Below are 20,432 nucleotides of genomic sequence, written 5' to 3'. Positions count from 1 at the left end.
ACAGAAGCTTGCCTACCTGCCTTGCTATCCAAATGAAGCTCATTGTCGAGTTTGTCTCTACTCAACAAATGACCCTTCACATCTTCGAACGAGAGTTTGTCTCTGCCATAAATCAGGGTCTCCCTGAAAGACTTGTATGAAGGGGATAAATAGCACAATAATAGTATAGCTTGATCTTCATCATCAATATGAACCCCAATGTTCTTTAAATTATTTAAAAGAGTAATGAATTGACTGATATGATCTCTAAAAAGCTCACCTCCTTTCATGTGAAACGTAAATAAATGTTGTTTCAGCATTAAACGGTTAGCCAGAGACTTAGTTGCATAAAGAGTTCCTAACCTTTTCCACAAGACAGATGGGGTCTTCTCCATCAATACCTTCTGCAACACCGTATTCGCGAGGCAACACTGGATTGTAGACAAATCCTTTTCATCAAGCTCTTTCCATTCTGTTTTATTTAGATTCTCAGGCTTTTTCCCGGTAACAACCTTTTTCAATTCGGATTGAATTAGAATTGCCATCATCCGAACTTGCCACAGATTAAAATTTAACCATCGAACTTCTTAATTTTAAACCATGTTGTTGCCATATCTGAATGAGCTAATTCATAAAAATTAAACTGGCTCTGATACCACTTATTGGAGATTGACTTGATTAAGCAAGGAACAAGTAAAAATAACGGAAGAAGTTGAGAAATTGAACATACAAATTTAACGTAAAAAAACTCCTCCAAAGAGGATAAAAAACTACGGGCAAAGATAATTTTACTATAATGGTAAAAAAAACGAAGATTACAAAAAAAGATGAAGATCAAATTAAACTCCGAAAACTCGAAAACAAATAACTCTTAAAACGTAAACACAAAATTTTCTAAATGTGTTATGAGTTCTAATATCTAGTGAGTGTATTTTCTAAGGTTGTAAAAGAGCCTATTTATAAGTTAAATTTATATGTCAAATAATAAAATAATTTAAACTAATCAGTGTTTGATTGAAACAAATAAACAGAGTTTAACTAGAAGATTATTTCTCAAATTGAACTGAAATATGAGTCATACTTAACAAGTTTGGATATAACTAGAAAAGTGCTAATGGCAAGCAAGTGCCCTCGGATGAAAATAGTAAGGTATAATCCTTTTAAAACACATGCATCAGAATCAAACAATGAGACTTATATTTTTAAATTCTAAAAAAAAAAAAGGTTCAAGGGCTTAAAGAAAATTTAACTTGTATATTTATTGTTTCAAGCGTAAGAATTTATTGTTTTGCACTTCGTATAAAGTTAAGTTTCAATACAGAGGCAGGCTGGGCTACTGTTGCATTCAAAAATCAAATAACATTTTCGGAAGGCAGAGAGCCTTCGTTTCGTAAAGTCGAGAGAAAGCAAAACCAGACAAAGCGTAAGAAGAAGGAGAAAGTAAAAGCTTAAAAAACGAAGTGCTATTCGACGAGTTCCTCTCGGAGAAGAAAAACCTGAAAAAAACACTCAACGCAGGTAACAACTACTTTGAATAAAATAAATCGCCATTTCCATTTTGCTTCGTTTTGATATATATGTTTGTATATATTTTGCTCTCTCTCTCTCTATTTATTTTTCGTTGTTCGATGAGAGTCCGTGCATGGTTTCCATGGCGTTCGCCTCGTCGGCCGGTCTGTCGGTTGGTCGGTTTGTCGTTTTGACATCGATTTACTTTGCGTTTATTAAAAAATAAGCGTCGGTTAAAGTTTATAATTAACGGTTTTCGGTGCATTAAAATCGAAGATCGCGTTTTCTTATTTGTTGAGTAGATCAGGTAATTTTAATTTTGTTTAATTTATCTTATATCGTTATTATTAATTTAAATTGATTTATTATTATTTATTTGTATAATTAAAAATTTCTGTTGTGACTTGTGAACTCGCTTGGTTTGTTCGCCAGTGGTTTTTCCCGGAAAATACGAGAAAAAGGAGGGGTAAAATAAAAAGTAAAAACTAGAATCACTTTGTTTGTTTGTTTCCAAAAGGACCATTCACATCACTTTTGTGGAAGTGTTAAAACGTGGAATTTACGTTTGCGGTGGAGTCGAGTTTTCAACAATTAAATTGATTTTCGAAGCAAATTTTCTTTTAGATGAGTTTTAACTTCAAAGAAAAAAGAGGAAATCGTTGAAAAAGAAATATTTCTGCCTTCTCTTTCCGGAAAAAAAACAAGAAAAAGTTAAAGAGAACGAGAGAAAAAAAGCGATAAATCGAAGATTCTCGGGAGCTTTGAAAAATGAAAGAAAATTGATTTTGAATGAGAACTTATAGTAGTATTAGTGAGAAATAGTGTGACTGTGCCATCTCTCCTGCGACATAACAGAGTGATGAGTAGCATATTCAAGGGGTCGCCGTACCGGCGGCCTAATGACTTGGAGGCGGGTAGCAGTCGCTCCGCTCATTCCGACGATGAAGACCATGAGTCGTTTGCTGATCCGTTTGACATCACAAGTACTAAGAATGCTCCAATCGACCGACTCCGCCGCTGGAGGGTAATGCCCTAATTTCTCTTCTTTTTAAATTTTTTTTTTAGAAATATATATAACTCATATATTATTTGATATATTCTGTGCTTTGTTAAGTTTTATAAGGCGAATATATTATTTTATGCCTTTGATTTTGGCGGTTTAGGTTACTAATTTTAGACGGATTAGAGACAAACCGTAACATCGAGGGTTAACCGTGCTTTCCTTTTTGGGCTTCCTGCAAATGAATCAAAGAGGGGCACTGAACTGCTAATTGATTTTTTTCCTCCTACCCTTGAATTTCTTTCACTTCTTCTTTTCCTGTCATTTTTTTCTTTCTCTTTCATTCCAGAAATTTAATTTGGCCTTTTCCGTTCCTGTCCAAGGGAAATATAGACTGGTCTCACCTCTATTGAATTACGAGCAATAAATTAATTGTTTAGCTGGCGTTATCTCGTGTCTTGTTGCTTTTTCTATTTTCTTTCTGTTTCTTTTTTCCTAAGCAAAAGGAAATGATAGATTGGTCTCACCTGTCTTGAATTATAGAGCTATGTTTTAATTGTTTCGCTTGCTTGATTTGCTTTGTGCTTTTTTCTTGCTTAGTGATAACGTTTTACAAAAAGCAGAAGGAAAGGATAGATTGGTAATCATAGAGCAGTGTTTAATTGTTTCGCTGGCTTGCTCTCATGTTGTTGCTTTTTCTAGTTGCTTTCTTGTTTTCTGTTTATTGCTTATTAAACGGTTTACAAAAGACAAAAGGGAATCATATGTAGCACTATGATTAATACGTATCACCAACTTTAACATAATTATCCTAAAATTTGTATTTTGCCCTATTTTTTTTCAATTTTAATTGTTACTTTTATATCCAAACATTCCCTTTTAGGTTTTTGTTCTCTTGAAGCGAAAACGAAGTATTACTGTAGTAAAAGTGAATAAATGATAGCTGAAACAGCACCCTCATGAGTAAAGCTTAGGATGGCAAGTGAGATAATTCTGTATGTGTAAAAATAACTGCAGAAACAAGTAGCAATAACAAAGGTTTTCACCCAGTTGCTAGTGGCCATTGTGACTTGGTTGCTTGGGCAGGTGGCTTGGCCTATTATTTACATCTGAGTGTTGTTTGAGCTGCAAATTTGAACTGAATCCTAATAACATGCCCAAATCCTGGCCATAACCCAACCTAATTTGATCAAGAAAAGTTAACAATATAAACCCTCCCGATTTGAACCAAAACAACCTGAACTCAAATTACCCATACTTCCTGAACAATATAAATCCGTCCAATTTGAACCAAAAACAATTTGAACTCGAATTTCCTAGAATCCAAAATTACGCAACAACCTGAACAATATAAATCCTCCCTATTTGAACTATAACAACCTTAACTCGAATTATTTGAACCCTAATAACTTGGATGCTACATCTGGAATGATTCAAACCCCAAATGACAGTAAAAAAATTCAACTTGAAGTACTGGTCCCATCCTTAACTTGAATTAAACCAAAATATGCCCTATTTGATCTTGAAACAACCTTAACTTGAATTAATCAAAATCCAAACAAGTAAGTTGAAGTGATCCAAAATTAAAACTCAATAATGCAGACTTGAACGATCAAAACATGATTTTTTGAACCCTCATAACTTGGATGCTACATTGGAATGACTCAAACCCCAAATGACCGTAATTTTTTTCAACCTGAAGTATCAATCCCATCCCAGGCTCTACGAGATCCACCCATTTGACAACTGTAGGTGTCATATATGTTTTTTTTTTTTTCGCACTCTTTATGTTATGTTTGGGCTTGTTTTTTCTTTACTATTGAGAAGGTATTCTCATGGGTACTGAATAGTATTCAACTTTCTTTTTTCTCTTTTGTAGCAAGCTGCACTAGTGCTCAATGCATCCCGTCGGTTTAGATACACCTTAGACTTGAAAAAGGAAGAAGAGAAGAAACAAATTTTAAGGAAGATTAGAGCACATGCGCAAGCTATACGAGTATGCTATTTTTGAATTCAGTTTTCTCATCAGAGAAGTTGCATCTTTTTCCTTTTAACTTTTTGTTTTTGGCTATGTTAGGCAGCATATCTTTTCAAACAAGCTGGGGAACAAGTAAATGGTAATCTATCCGACTTATCCTATCCTTAACTTTGTAGAATGGTGTTTAAGGATAATGTTTATATTTCACAGCTAGAGTTTGAGGTTCAGTTCTTTGCATGTTTCTTCGTTTATGGCAGATTATATGCTGTCATTTCTCTTTAGTCTTCACTATCTTGCTTCATCTCAAATGTATTTCCGACCCGTATGACTTTCCCTTCCTTTTCTCTTTAACTTGCCCATAGGGTGTTTGAGAGTTTTTAGATAGAAGCAGCATGTACTGCTAAAATGAAATGATAATATAGTTGTGAATTTCTCATTTTTGAAAAACTATAAATGATAATATACCTTTCTTTATGGTATTAAGTTTAAAAACTTTAATACCATAAATGATAATATTCCTTTCTTTATCACATACAGTTGCAATCAGTGTCTCGACATTTATTTTGTTCAATACTAATGTACAAAGTCAATGATTACATTTTTTCTAATCAACTTGAGCTTTTTCTTAGCAGTCCAATTGAGTTGATAAAGATCTCTGTTTGGTCATTTGTCTTCTTTTCTTGCTTTGTATTTTTTCACAAAAATTGTTAAAATGTATTGTATTCTCTGTTCTACTCGATGGATTTTTGTGCTGCTGCTGCCTATAAAAGCTCAGCATTTTGATGTAGATGTTTATCACAGTGCTTTGATTTGTAGGTACAACAACTCCACACCCAACTCCTGGCAGTGATTTTGCTTTTGGACCAGAGCAACTTGCTTCAGTGACTAGGGATCATAATTTTAATGCTCTGCAGGAATATGGAGGGGTAAGTTTGTGAAAACTAAACTTGTTGATTGATATCATGTTTGGTATTAATTTTCTCTTATTTAGTTTTTTCTTTTTTCTAATTCAGGTTAACGGGCTGGCAGAGTCACTAAAAACAAATTTGGAGAAAGGTATTCCAGGGGATGACTCTGACTTACTGAAACGGAGGAATGCATTTGGTTCAAACACATATCCTCGGAAAAAAGGAAGGAGTTTCTGGGTAGGTATCTATATATATTGGTTTCATTTTCTATATCTATTCTCTGTCTTTGTTGTCTCTTGGTTCCCTCTGTTTATATTCTTTTCTTAAAGAACCTCTTTTTTGGGTTCTGAGTAGAATATCTATGTTAATATTTACTTTCTTTCACACAGAGGTTTGTTTGGGAAGCTTGCCAAGATCTTACTTTGATGATTTTGGTGATAGCTGCTGTAGCTTCTCTGGCTTTGGGTATAAAGACAGAGGTGAGCTCTTCTGTTTATGGTCAATTAGAGTTGCTTTTTTTATAAAACAACACTTTATGAAAGTAACGCAAATAGAAGGGATCGTCTTTTGTTTCCTAAAATCTTACAGGAGGATGACATGCGTAATGCTGGTCTTTTATCACATAGTTTTATGGATTCAAGTTATCTTGGTCTTCGATGTACTAATCGGATTTTAAAACTAGAATGTCATATGGATTGAATTATATGTTCTTAACTAGTAATTAACATGAGGTCCAGTAGTATTGCTAAAACATTTACCTTGCAGTGTATAATAGCTTCATATTCTTGGATGTGATGAATAATTATTTAAGATAATTTTTTTCTTCAAGTCTTTCTTCTGTTCTAAGCATTTAGGCCTCTAAATAATAATTTTTAGTTTTCACGTCCTATGTTGCATGTTTCATTTATACAGGGTCCCAAGGAAGGCTGGTATGATGGGGGTAGCATAGCATTCGCGGTTTTCCTTGTTATTATTGTGACAGGTGCTGAACTAATTGTTTAAGTTGTGTAATGCATGAAAATTTTCTCCCTTTTGGTTCTTATTATTTATGAGGTTTTAAATTTGCAGCTATTAGTGACTATAGACAATCTCTTCAGTTCCAAAAACTAGATGAAGAGAAGAGAAACATACATTTGGAGGTTGGTGATGATGGGTTAACCATTGAATTGAGTACAAACAATATTCTCCTGGAATTTATAATTGAATGTATCTCAGGTTGTTAGAGGAGGTAGACGAGTTGAAATTTCAATATATGATATTGTTGTTGGTGATGTGGTACCCCTCAATATTGGTGATCAGGTATTGGCTTTTATCATGTCTCTTTTACCTTATTATCTTTTTAATGCATTATTTGACTGATTTTCTAATCTTCTATTTAGGTCCCTGCTGATGGAATTCTAATCTCTGGCCATTCACTTGCAATAGATGAATCTAGCATGACAGGAGAGAGTGATATAGTAAGCCTTATGACTTGCCGTGCTATTCATTGAAATTCTTGCACTTCACATTCTTTGAAATTGCTATTTCATCCTGATTTAGGTTCAGAAGGATGCAAAGCAGCCTTTTTTAATGTCTGGCTGCAAGGTGGCGGATGGAAGTGGCACTATGCTGGTAAACTTTACTCCTTTTGTATCTCTAAACCATTATATTGTGTTTTTTACAGCAATCGGCCTGTTCCAGTTTTTTTAAGATTGACTTTAGACGCTGGGTTTTAAGTTATTGAACTTAATACTGTCAATTCTTCTGTTCCTCACAACTAGCTGTATTTATGTATTGGAGTACACGAGCTCTCTTCTTAATACCTGGTCTTTTCACATTTTAAGCAGAAACATTTGGGTTGCAGTTTTTGCTCTCTTCCCTGGGAACAAGTGTATATTTCATGCAGATGAACTCACTCTTTTAGTGTCCTATATTTGTCCTTTCACATCTTCTTTTTGGTGCAGTGTAGACTGAAACCGTGTCTCTCTTTATAGCTCAACTATGATCATCTTTGTTTAAATCTCAGGTAACAGGGGTTGGGATTAATACTGAGTGGGGTTTACTCATGGCTAATCTGTCAGAAGACACTGGTGAAGAAACACCCTTGCAGGTTTCAGTTTCCCCATGACAGCAATTTATGAAATTTTAGGTTGTACTTGTTATCTTCACCTCAATTAATTGTTTTTAGGTGCGCTTGAATGGGGTTGCGACTTTCATTGGTTTTGTTGGTCTCAGTGTAGCTTTTGCTGTTTTAGTTGTCCTTTTAGTTAGGTAAAATTTGGCTTAATGACAATCTCTTCTGCTTCTCCCACTCCCTGTTTTTTAGTCCCGTTGCTGTTTGATTTGTTCGTAAAATTTTCCTATTCACTCAGGTACTTCACCGGCCATACTGAAGACTCGAATGGAAGACAACAATTTGTTGCAGGCAAAACTAGTGTGGGAAATGCTATAGATGGAGCCATTAAGATTGTCACTGTTGCAGTATGTGCTCCTTATTTATGATCCTTTGTCCTCTTCTTATGTGCACAGTTAAGGGGATATGTGTTTTTGTGTGCATGACATTTTGAACTTTGTAGGTCACAATTGTAGTTGTTGCGGTGCCTGAAGGGCTTCCTTTAGCTGTCACCTTAACGTAAGTTTATTTTATATGTAGAAGTATTTGAAATCCAGAAAATTTATGTATCCTCGTTGTTTTTTATTGGATATCTTGATATCGGGTTGCATTTTGTATAGAGGCCATATGTTTTCTCTTGCGAGTTGGTCTGTCTCCTTATGTTTTCTCCTAGTTGTTTTAGTTTTGTTAGTTGTGCTAACGCTTCATAGTACTCTTGTTATATAAATTCCAAATATCTCATCTTTTTTTTCATATGGCAGATGCTGCAGTTTATGAAGTGTAATTGTGCAAATAATAGGAAAAGTTATTTAATATGTTCATATGTGTAATTTCGATTTATCTGTTCCATTATCTTTTTTAATATAATAGTTGTGTGATTATGATGCAGCCTTGCTTACTCGATGAAGAAAATGATGGCTGATAAAGCTCTGGTGTGTATAATGAGGTTTTTTTTGTGTTTCTTTAGACATTCATGAAAAATTCTTTTGTGGAATAGCTCTTTTTCATGCTGCTTAATAGGATTTGAACTGCAGGTGCGCAGGCTTTCTGCTTGTGAGACCATGGGTTCTGCGACAACAATTTGCAGTGACAAGACTGGGACCTTGACATTGAATCAGGCAAGTTAGGATGTGTTTTCTTTTGTACATGAGTGGTTTTCATGGGTTTTGTTTTTCTTTTTAGTTGAACTTTAAGAATATGATAACATCATTCATTTTGAACATTTTTCACTGTTTTCATTGAAGAATTGCTTTTATACATTAATAATTTTTAATAACATGCATAAATTGACGTCAGCATGTGGGACTCTAAACCTATTTGCTGAAAAAAATAAAGTGCTCTTGGTAAATTTCAAGCATAGCGCTGATACAGTGCGGCATAAAATGTTAAATCAATTGCTATTTGTAAAATTGGTAAAATTAGAACAATAATGAAGGCTATATAATATAAATACTGCATTGATGTATTATGTGTATCTAGAACATCAATTGATAATTGAAAGACATTTTAGATTATTGGTGAACAAATTGCACTTACTAAGGCATTGGTTTGTCTCGATTCATAAACCTTTCAAAATTATTTATGGTTTGCAATTAATTTACTATTGTAGTTTTTGGTCCTAATTTTAAATTATTGAACAACCGTTTAACTCATTATAGAGTTACATTAGTTCACAAATTATGATTTCAAAATTAATTCTTGTAACTTCAAAAAAATCTTATAATTTGTAGTTTTTTACATTTTCAGATCAACCCTTTAATGTCAATTGAACTTTTGACAATAATATCAATGTATTTATTGAGGCATATTCCCATTCTAGGATAGCACCAAAGTCTCTTCCCTAGCAATATTGATAAAAGAAAAATACTACACTAAAATTACTTGATGGGTTTTGCGTTTGTATGAAGGGGGGATTCAAAATTTTTTACAACTTAAAGAATTAATTATATAGCTAAATGATTGCTAAACAGACAGGTTCCAGAGGTGGCACTTGGGTGGGATAGACTGTTAGGAGAATGGCCATAATAAAAACTCTCTCTATGCTTTATCCAACTAATTATAAAGTTTATTTCTGCACAGATGACTGTGGTTGAAGCTTATGCTGGTGGAAGAAAAAATGATCCTCCAGAAAGCCGCTCAGAGTTACCTGATACACTAGTCTCATTACTTATTGAGGGCATCGCAGTGAATGCAAATGGCAGTGTCTTCACCTCAGAGGCATGTCTCAGTAGCTCACATTTTTTTTTGAATTATGTTTATCGAGCTGTCTTTTGTAAATGTCTTCCGTTTTCACTTTCTTTGGTTTCTTTAGGGAGGTGGAGATGTAGAGGTTTCTGGATCACCAACAGAAAAAGCAATTCTTATTTGGGGGATCAAGGTTGCATAACTAACCTCATGATATCTTCTTGTCCTTGTTTGTTTCTAACTTTAATACTAATCTTTAGTCCTTGAATCCTGTAGCTTGGTATGGATTTTGATGCTGTTAGGTCAGGCTCTTCAATTGTTCATGTATTCCCCTTCAACTCCGAGAAAAAACGAGGCGGTGTTGCAATTCGATTGGTAGTGTCACTATACTGTTAACTTTTATGAGCAATTTTATCATCAATGTCTGCATTTTGAATGTTGACTGAAATTTTAACCCCTTATTGTAATCGAGTTTCAAGCAAGGATAATTAGCATTCTGGTGATATATGACCCTTCTTTCGAATGGGTATTCATTATATGCCTTTAACATCTATGGCTCCCTTTTTTCCTTTTAGTTTTAATCTACGCATGCATATGCAATCAGTTGAAGTTCCATTCAGATTGTTGATGTTGCTTTTTTTTTTTTTTGGGTGGGGAGGTGAGGGGGTGGGGGAGTACTTCTGAGGCTTTGTTGTTGTGGTTGCAGTTGAGTTTATGGTCATTGTTTGAGAAGTTTCTGGGTAACTGGTGACATTTAGGAAGATCTTAACAGTGATATTAATAGTTGAACATGTTGTAATACTAATGATAATGACTGTTATTGGAAGATTAGTGACAACAGCTGCTCAAATAGTAACCCCATTTTCATCTCGAAGGTTTTTTTTAACATAGGCTTCAGATTAAATTAGTTAAGAACAATAATACTGATCAAAACTTCTTTCTAGATTTTTCCCCCCTGTTGTATATCTATAGATCATATTACTTAGAACAACATCAATTGTACGATAAAAAATCGTATAAAACATTATTACAGGCTGCAACTGAATCTAGAAATGTCTTGGGTTGAAAGATGGTGGTGAATACTTTTAGAAATAATTACGTATATTTTTTATATTCATAACATCTTCTTTCTGAGCCAATTAAACAACTTTTCTTCTGATTCTACTATTTTTTTATGATATTTTATCTCCAGCCGGACTCTAAAGTTCATATTCACTGGAAAGGGGCAGCTGAAATAGTTTTAGCTGCATGCACTTGGTACCTTGACACTAATGGTGAAGCTGTAGCAATGGATGAAGAAAAGGTTTGACAAACTTTGCCTATTAAACATCAGTGTTGCCTCCTTTTTCTTTTAGTTGAATCATGGTTACTGTATTGTTTTATTTGATTAAACTTTTTAAAATTTTCAACTATGTAGTTCATAATGCTTGTAATTTGATATCGTTAGGATTGAGTTGCTAACATTTTGAAGCAAATGTATTTCTTGAAATTATCCACTTCAGGTGGCCTTTTTTGAGAAGGCGATTGAAACTATGGCGGCTGGTAGTTTGCGCTGTGTTGCAATTGCATACAGATCATATGAAAGTGAAAAGGTTCCGACTAATGAAGAAGAGCTTGCTAAATGGGCCTTACCTGAGGATGACCTTGTTTTACTGGCTATTGTTGGCATAAAGGTATCTATTTCTGGGAGTAATTATGTGTAGTTTTTGTGTCATCTTCTTAGTTTATATCTTATTTATGATTTGCATATGGGGAGTGGTCATTATTGTTTGAGGTAGTTTATGTTTACTCCTGTGCTCATATATGGAGGAGGTAAGACGATGTGATAGAAGCACCACCATCGCTTTGTCATTCGCTACTCATTATCTTCTTGAAATGATTGTTCCTTGTCCTCAATGTCTTCTGTACTGTTTCTTCGTTGTCTGCAGCTCTTTTTCATTCTTCTTGGTATATGAAATAGCTTTCCTTATAATAGGATGTCTCACCCTTCGCCAATTTTGCTTTTGATGGAGAACAAATTTGTTTTTCTAATCAGAGTTCTTATGCTTTCTTTTTCTCTATTTAAGATGAAGTCATTTTTATCCATTTATGGTGTATATTTTCATCCCCAACCTGTCTTAAACCTTAAATTGTAGATTTATGTCTTGTGGTCAGTGAAGTGTGTTGTCTCCAATTGTGCTGGATTGCAAAATGTGAGGAGTTAAATAAAAGATTAAAGATAGTAATGAGTTTGAATGTTGAGTGGCTACATATTAACATTCCCGAAAAAATGAGCTTGGTAGAGGTTTGGAGGATGTATTTAGGAATAAGTGCGCTGGGGAGAAACAGTATGTCAGATCCTCTGCTGTTAATATCAGAAAATAAGTCTGTCTGGACATGTAAAAAGGAGACCTCAAAATCTCATCGTAAGATTCAGTTAGAAGGATGACACCCCTGTTAACGGAGGGGAAGAGCAAGGAGGATATGATTGGAAACTGTAGAAATGATTTCATCTTGTTATGAGTTGAGCTTGGTCTAATATGATTTATTTTGCTAACCTTACACACTGAGAAAGACTTGGTCCTACATATCTTGTTTCAACATTCATGTACAGTTATGAATTTAGCTTTTGCTTGATTTGTAATATGATCTTTAATTGCGTTGGGGATTTATGCAGGATCCTTGTCGTCCTAGTGTCAAAGATTCAGTGCAGTTATGCCAAAAGGCTGGTGTAAAGGTATAATTATTTATATGTGGTAATTCTTTTAACCTACAAATGTGGCATTTGATAGCGATTGCAAATTTGCAATTTGCTTTCTTTTCATTTTGCTTACATGGGGACCATTGGTCTTCTTCCATCCGTGTGCCATAGGTACGCATGGTCACTGGTGACAATCTTAAAACAGCTAGGGCAATTGCTTTAGAGTGTGGGATACTATCATCAGATGCTCCTGAGTCTAGTCTCATTGAAGGGAAAGTTTTCCGTTCACTATCTGATTCAGAAAGGGAAGAAGTTGCGGAGAAAATTTCTGTATGCACTGCTTCTCCATTTTTCTGAATTTGCCTTGAAGCTTAAAAACAAGAACATGGAATTTAAATAAATTATGCTATTTATGGATAGGTGATGGGCCGATCATCACCAAATGATAAGCTTCTGCTTGTGCAAGCATTAAGGAGGAAGGGACATGTTGTTGCTGTAACTGGGGATGGTACCAATGATGCTCCTGCCCTACATGAGGTATGTCATTTTTTTTTTACCCGTTATCAGGATAAAACATGGTTAGATTGGATTATTATTAAAATTCTTAATTTCAAGTCTTTGGACTACAGGCTGACATTGGTCTTGCAATGGGTATTCAAGGGACAGAAGTTGCAAAAGAGAGTTCAGATATCATCATTTTGGATGATAATTTTGCTTCGGTTGTGAAGGTACTGTATTTTTTCTTCCCATTGCTTAACTTTGAGATCTCTTTTCTTAAATAAACCTAATCACGAACATCTTATGAATTTAGGTTGTCCGATGGGGTCGATCTGTATATGCAAATATCCAAAAGTTTATCCAGTTTCAACTTACAGTTAACGTTGCAGCTCTTGTTATAAATGTTGTAGCCGCAGTTTCTTCTGGTGATGTTCCACTGAATGCGGTCCAGGTTTGTTCATCATATGCCTATATGCATTTATGTGTCAACACATATGAATGGAGATGAGTATTGTATTTTTCTTTCACTCTATGTAGCTTCTGTGGGTCAATCTTATTATGGATACTCTTGGAGCATTAGCATTAGCTACTGAGCCTCCAACCGACCACCTGATGCACCGGCCCCCTGTTGGTCGTAGGTATGAGATTTTGATTAAATCTTGTTTCTTAACCTACATTAGTACATGCCGAGGGATATGTCTTGTGTTGAGGGTTCGTATGATGCATTTGTCTATATTTTGTTCCTCATCGTTTCTTTTTTTCGTGGTTTGTGTTTCAGGGAACCTCTTATAACTAATATCATGTGGAGGAACTTGCTTATACAGGTAACGTTCTTACTTATTTTGGTAAATTTGTAAACTACAGTTCTTCTCCTGGTTACTGTGGCCTATAGCAAAAGTATGGCGATTTTTCTGAGCTGGCATTGTATATGGAAATTTCAGGCCATATACCAAGTGACTGTTCTACTCGTCCTCAATTTTGATGGCAAGAAGATATTGAATCTGGAGCATGAAAGCAAGGAGCATGCTAACAGAGTAAAGAATACGCTGATATTCAATGCATTTGTCCTTTCTCAAGTAAGCCGCTACTACTCAAATAAGAAGTTAACAATATTTGATGCAGTTGGATTAAATATACTATAACTGGTTCTTACCTCTTTTAAGTCTGGTCCTTGTGTTCTATTTTATTTAAATTCCGGCTCTGGTTGTTTGTATTTCAATAGAGCATAAATTAGTGACCCGAATCAGCTTGAATTTGTACATGCAATAACTTAAGTCAATTGCAGATCTTTAATGAGTTCAATGCTCGGAAGCCAGATGAAGTGAACATTTTCCGTGGACTTAGCAAAAACTATCTGTTCATCGGAATAGTGGCGATAACCATAATACTTCAGGTGAAATTTATTTGTTAGTAATTGATCTGTTTTGGCATCTACTTTTAGATTGTTCTTGGTGCTACGTTATTTTGTCATGTTGTGCAGGCTATTATCGTTGAGTTTCTTGGGAAGTTTGCTAAAACAGAGAAGCTTAGCTGGCAGCTGTGGCTGGTATCGATTGGTATCGGTTTTATCAGGTTGGTGGCTTTTCCAATGGCAGATTCAAAGTTAAAATTATTTTTTGAAAATCATGTTCTTCAAAGTTCATCATCATATTATTGATTTCATTTTTAAACCAGTTGGCCCCTTGCTACCCTTGGGAAGTTCATACCGGTTCCAGAAACTCCAGTCAGTCGGGTCTTTTCTAGGATGTTCTACCGTCGAAGAAATCAAAGTAAGGATCTCCATCTCTGTATATATTAGACATGTTCATTTTGGCCCAAAACCCAAAAGTAGACCTGATTAACCCGATCCAAACCCGATTTGACCATAGGGCGTCAACAATCCATATAAAAAATGCCTGAGCCCACCCAAAATTTCCCAAACTTGACCCATTATGACCTGAACAAGTAACTTGAGAAAAATCAACTAGAAAACAATCAAAACTAATCCAAAAATAATCAAAATCTAAAATGATCTGAATGCGGGATTATTTTGAAAAATTTACCCAACCTCGACCCGAGTCACACAACCTATTATGCACGTGAGCAAGTAACTTAAAATGACCACACCAGAACTTATCTGAATCCGAAATCCCGAAGTTACACAAACCTAAAATGACCCAATGAAGATTGGATGGATTTAAAAGCAAGTTGACGTAGTTTATTCTTATTTAAGATCATTATTTGACGATATGCCTTAATTTATTGATTTGAACTCAGATGTTTCAGGTAGTCAAAAGCATGAGGACTCAAATGCTACATCTATAAGAAATTGAAAAGGGAATGTTTGTCTATAAGTGTGTGTGATACTGATGTATTTTGCCATTTTCCCCCTCCTTTTCGGATGACAACAAATGTTAACACACAAAAAAGCTGAACATACATACGGAGGATTTCAAGACTGCACGGCTTCACGTGTTTCGGATTCTTTTTTCCCCCCCCCCCCTTTTAACAGAAGTATTGAATTGGTGTTGTTTTTCTATTTACATGATGATATTTTAGTTAGAGCTAGTAAATACCAAAACATCATACCCCTGTTTCTAAATCCTTTCCTATTGCGTTTTCCCTATATTTGATTTATTCGTTTGTTTTTTGTTTTTTATAAAAAGGGTGCTATCTATAGATAAAAATAAAGAACTACAGATGTCTTCTTGATTTCATTAATTAAAAATGTTCCCAGTTTCATTTTTTTATGTCTTTTGTCTCTTCGAAATGTTGTTCGGAATTTGCGCACTTTTTAAAATTTAAAACTTCCATTTAATTTGAAAAAATAATTTGCCAGTGTACGAAAGTTATCACATATATATTTAGGGATAACGGCAGATATTGCCCCTATACTGTACCAAATCTTTCAATGTGGTAATGGCATTTTCAATATTTTCAAAATTGTCCGTCTCTCTCCAATTATTGGTTGGCACTGTGTCGGAGGAAAATTTCAACAGTCGAAGTCCAAGGACTTAACAACAATTATACCGAATTTTATTTTTATGCTTTTTTCCCTCTGCTTTTCTTTTCATGTCTTCTTCCTAAACCCAAATTGTTGCTTCCGCCGGCGGTTGGCCTCTTTTACTGTGAAAAGTGGCATCGGAGTGTAGCTCTACGTCACCCTTTCAATAGCTCAAAATTAGATCTCTCTAAACTTCTCTTACTGACCGTACGATTGTTGTGTAACTTCGACAATAATTTCTCCTTAGTACGATTTAATTAGAGAATATGATAATTTTTTCAATTTAAATCTTGAAAGGTTTTGTTAAAATGTCATTTTGAGAGACAAAAGGTATTCTAGGAGTCTTTGTGAAGAGTTAGATCATCCTTTCTATTTTTAAAATGAGTGAAATGGTTATTGTATATTAAATTAAAGAGTAAATTGATTTTTTATTAAAAGTTTTATTTATTATTATTAAAAATTGGGTGTTTTATGTCAGAATAAAGTACATGTAGCATATCATATGTAATTATTTGGTTTTTCTTTTGCACTAGTTTTTAATAGTAAAAATAAATGTAATTTTAGTAGAGCAAATTGATTTGTTTTTTAATATAATATATTAATTTTTTGAATAAAACAGGTAAAATGCAAATTGAGTTCAGTATAGAAGTCTTCATGATACTTTTATAAGTGAGAATATTATAGCATTAAAAATCATATAAAATCTAAAAGTAGAAAAAAATTATTAGAAAACTATGAGGCTTTTTTATAGAAACAATATTAAAAAGTTAATTAAGTACATAAATAAGATGGGAAATAGTTAATTACAAAATAATGTATTGTTTCTTGTACTTACGGGTGCCTTTTAACGCGGTCAACAATAAAAGAATAATTGAAAAAGTGAAAAAAAAAAAAATTAACTGGTGCCACAAATGTGTCAAGTAGCAACTCCTTGATTAAATAGAAAAATTGATCTTTTTTATATTTCTTTTTCTCTGGTTTGATTTAATAAATGGAAATGCAAGTAAAAGACATTAAAAATGTGCAAACAAGGCATTGGTTAGTATTAATTGTTTGGTGTTGAAATCATAGTTTTTTAATCTCTTTTTTCTTCCTGTCATACTTTTTTTTTTATCAGGGCAAAAATATTAAAAGCATGGAAATGAGTCGTTTATCGTCTAGTACTGTAACCACAACTTTCAATTTTTTATTTTCTTATCAGATTTTTTTAAAATTTATCGGCCATGGCACTAAATCTTCTTTCACTTTTTCAGGTTTTTTTTTTCTTGTTGGTAGGGTGTACAAAATTCGGGTAAAATTGAAAAAATTCGGTTAACCGACCGAATTCGGTTAATCGGTCGGTTAACCGAATTTTTTCGGTCGGGGGTTGGTTAATTTTTTTTATTTTTTGGTTAATTGTTAATTCGGTTCGAAATCGGTCGGTTAACCGAATTTTTTCGGTTTAACCAAAAAAATAATATATAAAATTATAATATATAAATAGGCCCACTATTCACCTAAACTCAATCCAAACCCAAGTATTCAACCCAACCCAATTATCAAACTCAACCCAATCATAAAAATTACAAATAATTTAATAAATAAAAATAAAATTCTAAAACTAAAACTAAAACAAAAGTCTAAAAGTCTAAAAATAATTTAATTATGTAGTGATTCAATTTGATTAATTCCGTTAATTCGAGTAATTCGGATAATTACGTTAATTTGGTTAATTTTTAACCAAAAATAAAAACCATATAATTTTCGGTTAATTCAGTTAACCGACCGAATTAACTGAAAAAATTTCGGTTCGGTTAATTTTTTTGAAAAATTTCGGTTCGGTTAACGATTAAAGATTTTGAAAGGTCGGTTAATTCGGTTAATGTTATTTCGGGTTGGTTAACCGAATGAACACCTCTACTTGTTGGACCAATTTTCTCTTTTCTTTTAAAAAAGTTCATTGGTGTCGTTGGGACCGAAAATTATTACAATAAATATTTTATTTTTGTAATTAATCGGTTCGCACTCCATTTTTGTATTTAATTAATTTTTTAAATATTAATTTTTAAAAAAAATTCAAATTATAAACTAAATGTTATTTACTTATTTGATTTCTATAAATATTCATTAAAAAAAAACCCTCAAGGGATCCCATTTAGAATTCAAATTTGAATATAGCGGCAACAGATAACTAACTCCGATCGTCAAAAATCTAAGGTTGAATGAAAGATCTTATCAAGTAAGAAACTGATCGATCGTGTTTTGCATTGTCACGGTGGATATTCTTAAGATTTTTATTTTTATTTTTTTGAAGAAAGCAATATTTTAATTGTGGGAACATGTTCGAGATTCTTTTTGAAGAACCAGTTCCGCTTCCAGTTATGGCGGCATTGGCCGCCATCTTCGCCATTCTACACTTCTCTTCCCCGCGCTGCGCTTGCACGGTCGTGAACTCAACCACTGTTATTGACGTTGGAACCACTAAAATAATACCTCGACTGGGAGCGCGATGGGTTCTCCTTTTGGTTTCTCTGCTTTTAGTGATCGTCGTGCGTCTCCTTTCCTCGTCGCCGTCTTACGGCGGCACAGCCACGGAGAAAGGTTTGTTTTTCAATTTCTCTTGGGTTTTGCTTTCTGTTTTTAACGTCTTTGTCCTTTACATGGCGGTTAAACAGCAGACGTTCAGGAAATCCTTGTTCCTTTACTATTTCATTGAATGTTAGATAACAGATACTAGGTTTTCCTCTTCTTTTTAAATCAAAATTTATAGGTTTTCGTCATAATAAATCATAAACAAAATGTAAAATCTAATCTTTTATTATTATTATTATTATTATTATTATTATTATTATTATAGATTTTACTTGTCTCTCTGATTCAATAACTTTTAGTACAGAAAAAACCCTAATAAGATTGGGGATTTATATTTTAGTCCTTAGGCTCCCTTTGGATGCATTAGAATTTTTGTCAACCGGAAAGCAAGCCGATTTGGAAATAATATAATTTTAATATATATTATTTAACAGAAATATATTTTAAAATTTTTTATACATTAAATTTAAAATTAAAAATATTTTTAATAACAATTTAACTTAAATGAATATAACTTATGTTTTATTATTTAATCTAAATATATTCTTTAGTAATTTATTATGTATATATATTTCAATTCAATGTTTTTAATGATCATTTCCGATTTTGATCTCATGATTATTGTTGCGTTTAAAATCAAACACAAAAATATAGTAATTAATTTTATTATTATTTTTTTTATCTCAACGGAGCTCTCACCTCTCATCCGAAGGAAATCTTAATCTATTTATGTTGTAATTATTTTTGCACTGTATAAGTTTGATTCTACATTTTGTGGTTACTCGAACGGATACTTGTATTTACATTTTGATTGTACCAATTCAATTGACATTAACGAGTGAGATCTTCTTCTAGACGAATGATAATAAGGGCCTAGGAGGCCTTTCCCCTCCAAATTTAAAAAAAAATCTTTTTAAACCCTTGAAAGTTTTTTAATTAGGCCCATAAAAATGGAATTTCTTATTAAATCTTTCAATTTTTAAAAATTTTTAATTAGATCTCTTTAATTTTTTTTAGCATTTCTCATTAAGCCTTTAAATACATCTACCAAAATTTGTAAACATTCTCATTAAATCTTTTAATTTTTAAATAAATATTTAGACCTTAAATTCATTAATTCTTCTCGTATATCAAATGCGAGAGTAAATTAATTTATGAAAAATAAAATTTATCGTATTCAATTAATTTAATATATATAAATATTAAAAACTTTAGGATAAATTATGCTCACCATCGCTTTAAATCTTATTTTAGTCATTTAATATTTTTAATTTAATTACTTAAAATCAAATAATTGTACGAATTAGGGATTGCGTAAAAGAATTTCGTTGACTATCACCATTGACTAAATAAAGAAAAGAAAATAATATTACACTATCTACCATCTTCTTCCTCGTATCACTGCCGCCACTATTTCTCTTGCGGACCTTCTCATGCCATCAAAACCTCCGTCGGAAAATCGATCAACGATCTCGATTACCCGCCGGTGAAGGGCTCCGTTTTGAATCAACCTTTATATCTAAACCATCCCTAAATATATTGAATAAATCAAGTTATATATCCATTAGACACACAAACTTCAAATATATATATTAATATGAAGAAGGATATACCCATAATTTATTATACCCTTTATATGCATCTAATTGCTACTTTTTTCTTTATTTTTGAAAATGCTATTATTAAATAATCCATCAGTGAAAATATTGGTTCTTGGTGTATTATAAGATTTGACTCTAAACGTCAAAGCTTGGTTTTGAAAAATTGGAAAACCAAGCAAGCCCATTTTAGCAAACAATATTAAAAGTAGAGGGAGGCTTTTTTCCAAAAGTGATCTAAAATTATTGATTAATTATGAAAATAATTTCAGGCAAAAAATTTTGTATGAAAATGATCCGTTTTCTACTATGGATGTTGGTGCCACCAACCTAACACCGACAACACCCTACAAAGGATTTTTTTTTTAGTGTGTTATTGTGTCTAGTGACGCTAGTATGTATTTTTTTTTGTGCCGCCAAGCTGTGTGATTATGTAAACATTGGTATCAATG

The 20,432-nt window shown here is 33.3% G+C and overlaps 1 protein-coding gene across 2 annotated transcripts; it reads left to right on the top strand.

The window, feature by feature from the left end:
- Positions 1 to 1,173: 1,173 nt before the first annotated feature.
- LOC121220194 (calcium-transporting ATPase 10, plasma membrane-type) lies at positions 1,174 to 15,557 on the top strand. Of its 2 annotated transcripts, none has more exons than XM_041099479.1 (35): positions 1,174 to 1,497; positions 2,344 to 2,512; positions 4,368 to 4,484; positions 4,566 to 4,605; positions 5,283 to 5,392; positions 5,480 to 5,611; positions 5,764 to 5,853; positions 6,287 to 6,356; positions 6,443 to 6,513; positions 6,590 to 6,673; positions 6,754 to 6,831; positions 6,914 to 6,985; positions 7,380 to 7,463; positions 7,542 to 7,624; positions 7,726 to 7,834; positions 7,930 to 7,985; positions 8,356 to 8,398; positions 8,501 to 8,584; positions 9,546 to 9,683; positions 9,778 to 9,843; positions 9,927 to 10,025; positions 10,843 to 10,953; positions 11,153 to 11,323; positions 12,307 to 12,366; positions 12,502 to 12,660; positions 12,751 to 12,867; positions 12,960 to 13,058; positions 13,142 to 13,279; positions 13,366 to 13,466; positions 13,607 to 13,652; positions 13,770 to 13,904; positions 14,114 to 14,221; positions 14,309 to 14,400; positions 14,503 to 14,597; positions 15,094 to 15,557. In XM_041099479.1, exons 2-35 carry the CDS (start codon positions 2,348 to 2,350, stop codon positions 15,138 to 15,140), a joined length of 3,270 nt encoding a protein of 1,089 aa, XP_040955413.1. In that variant the 5' UTR covers positions 1,174 to 1,497; positions 2,344 to 2,347; the 3' UTR covers positions 15,141 to 15,557. The 2 variants fall into 2 exon arrangements, with proteins under 2 accessions (XP_040955413.1, XP_040955412.1); XM_041099478.1 differs by having other exon boundaries at positions 15,085 to 15,557.
- Positions 15,558 to 20,432: the final 4,875 nt, after the last annotated feature.

The sequence above is a fragment of the Gossypium hirsutum genome, chromosome D08, assembly GCF_007990345.1.
Source record: "Gossypium hirsutum isolate 1008001.06 chromosome D08, Gossypium_hirsutum_v2.1, whole genome shotgun sequence".
Classification (NCBI taxonomy): Eukaryota; Viridiplantae; Streptophyta; class Magnoliopsida; order Malvales; family Malvaceae; genus Gossypium; species Gossypium hirsutum.
Note: the sequence above shows the minus strand (reverse complement) of the source record. Positions and strands in the feature narration are given on the sequence as shown.

Coding starts and splice junctions, on each gene's coding strand:
- LOC121220194 (XM_041099478.1), top strand. CDS start 2,348: ATGAGTAGCATATTCAAGGGGTCGCCGTACCGGCGGCCTAATGACTTG. Junction 5,393..5,479: donor CTCTGCAGGAATATGGAGGG/GTAAGTTTGTGA, acceptor TTTCTAATTCAG/GTTAACGGGCTGGCAGAGTC. Junction 8,399..8,500: donor TGATGGCTGATAAAGCTCTG/GTGTGTATAATG, acceptor TTTGAACTGCAG/GTGCGCAGGCTTTCTGCTTG.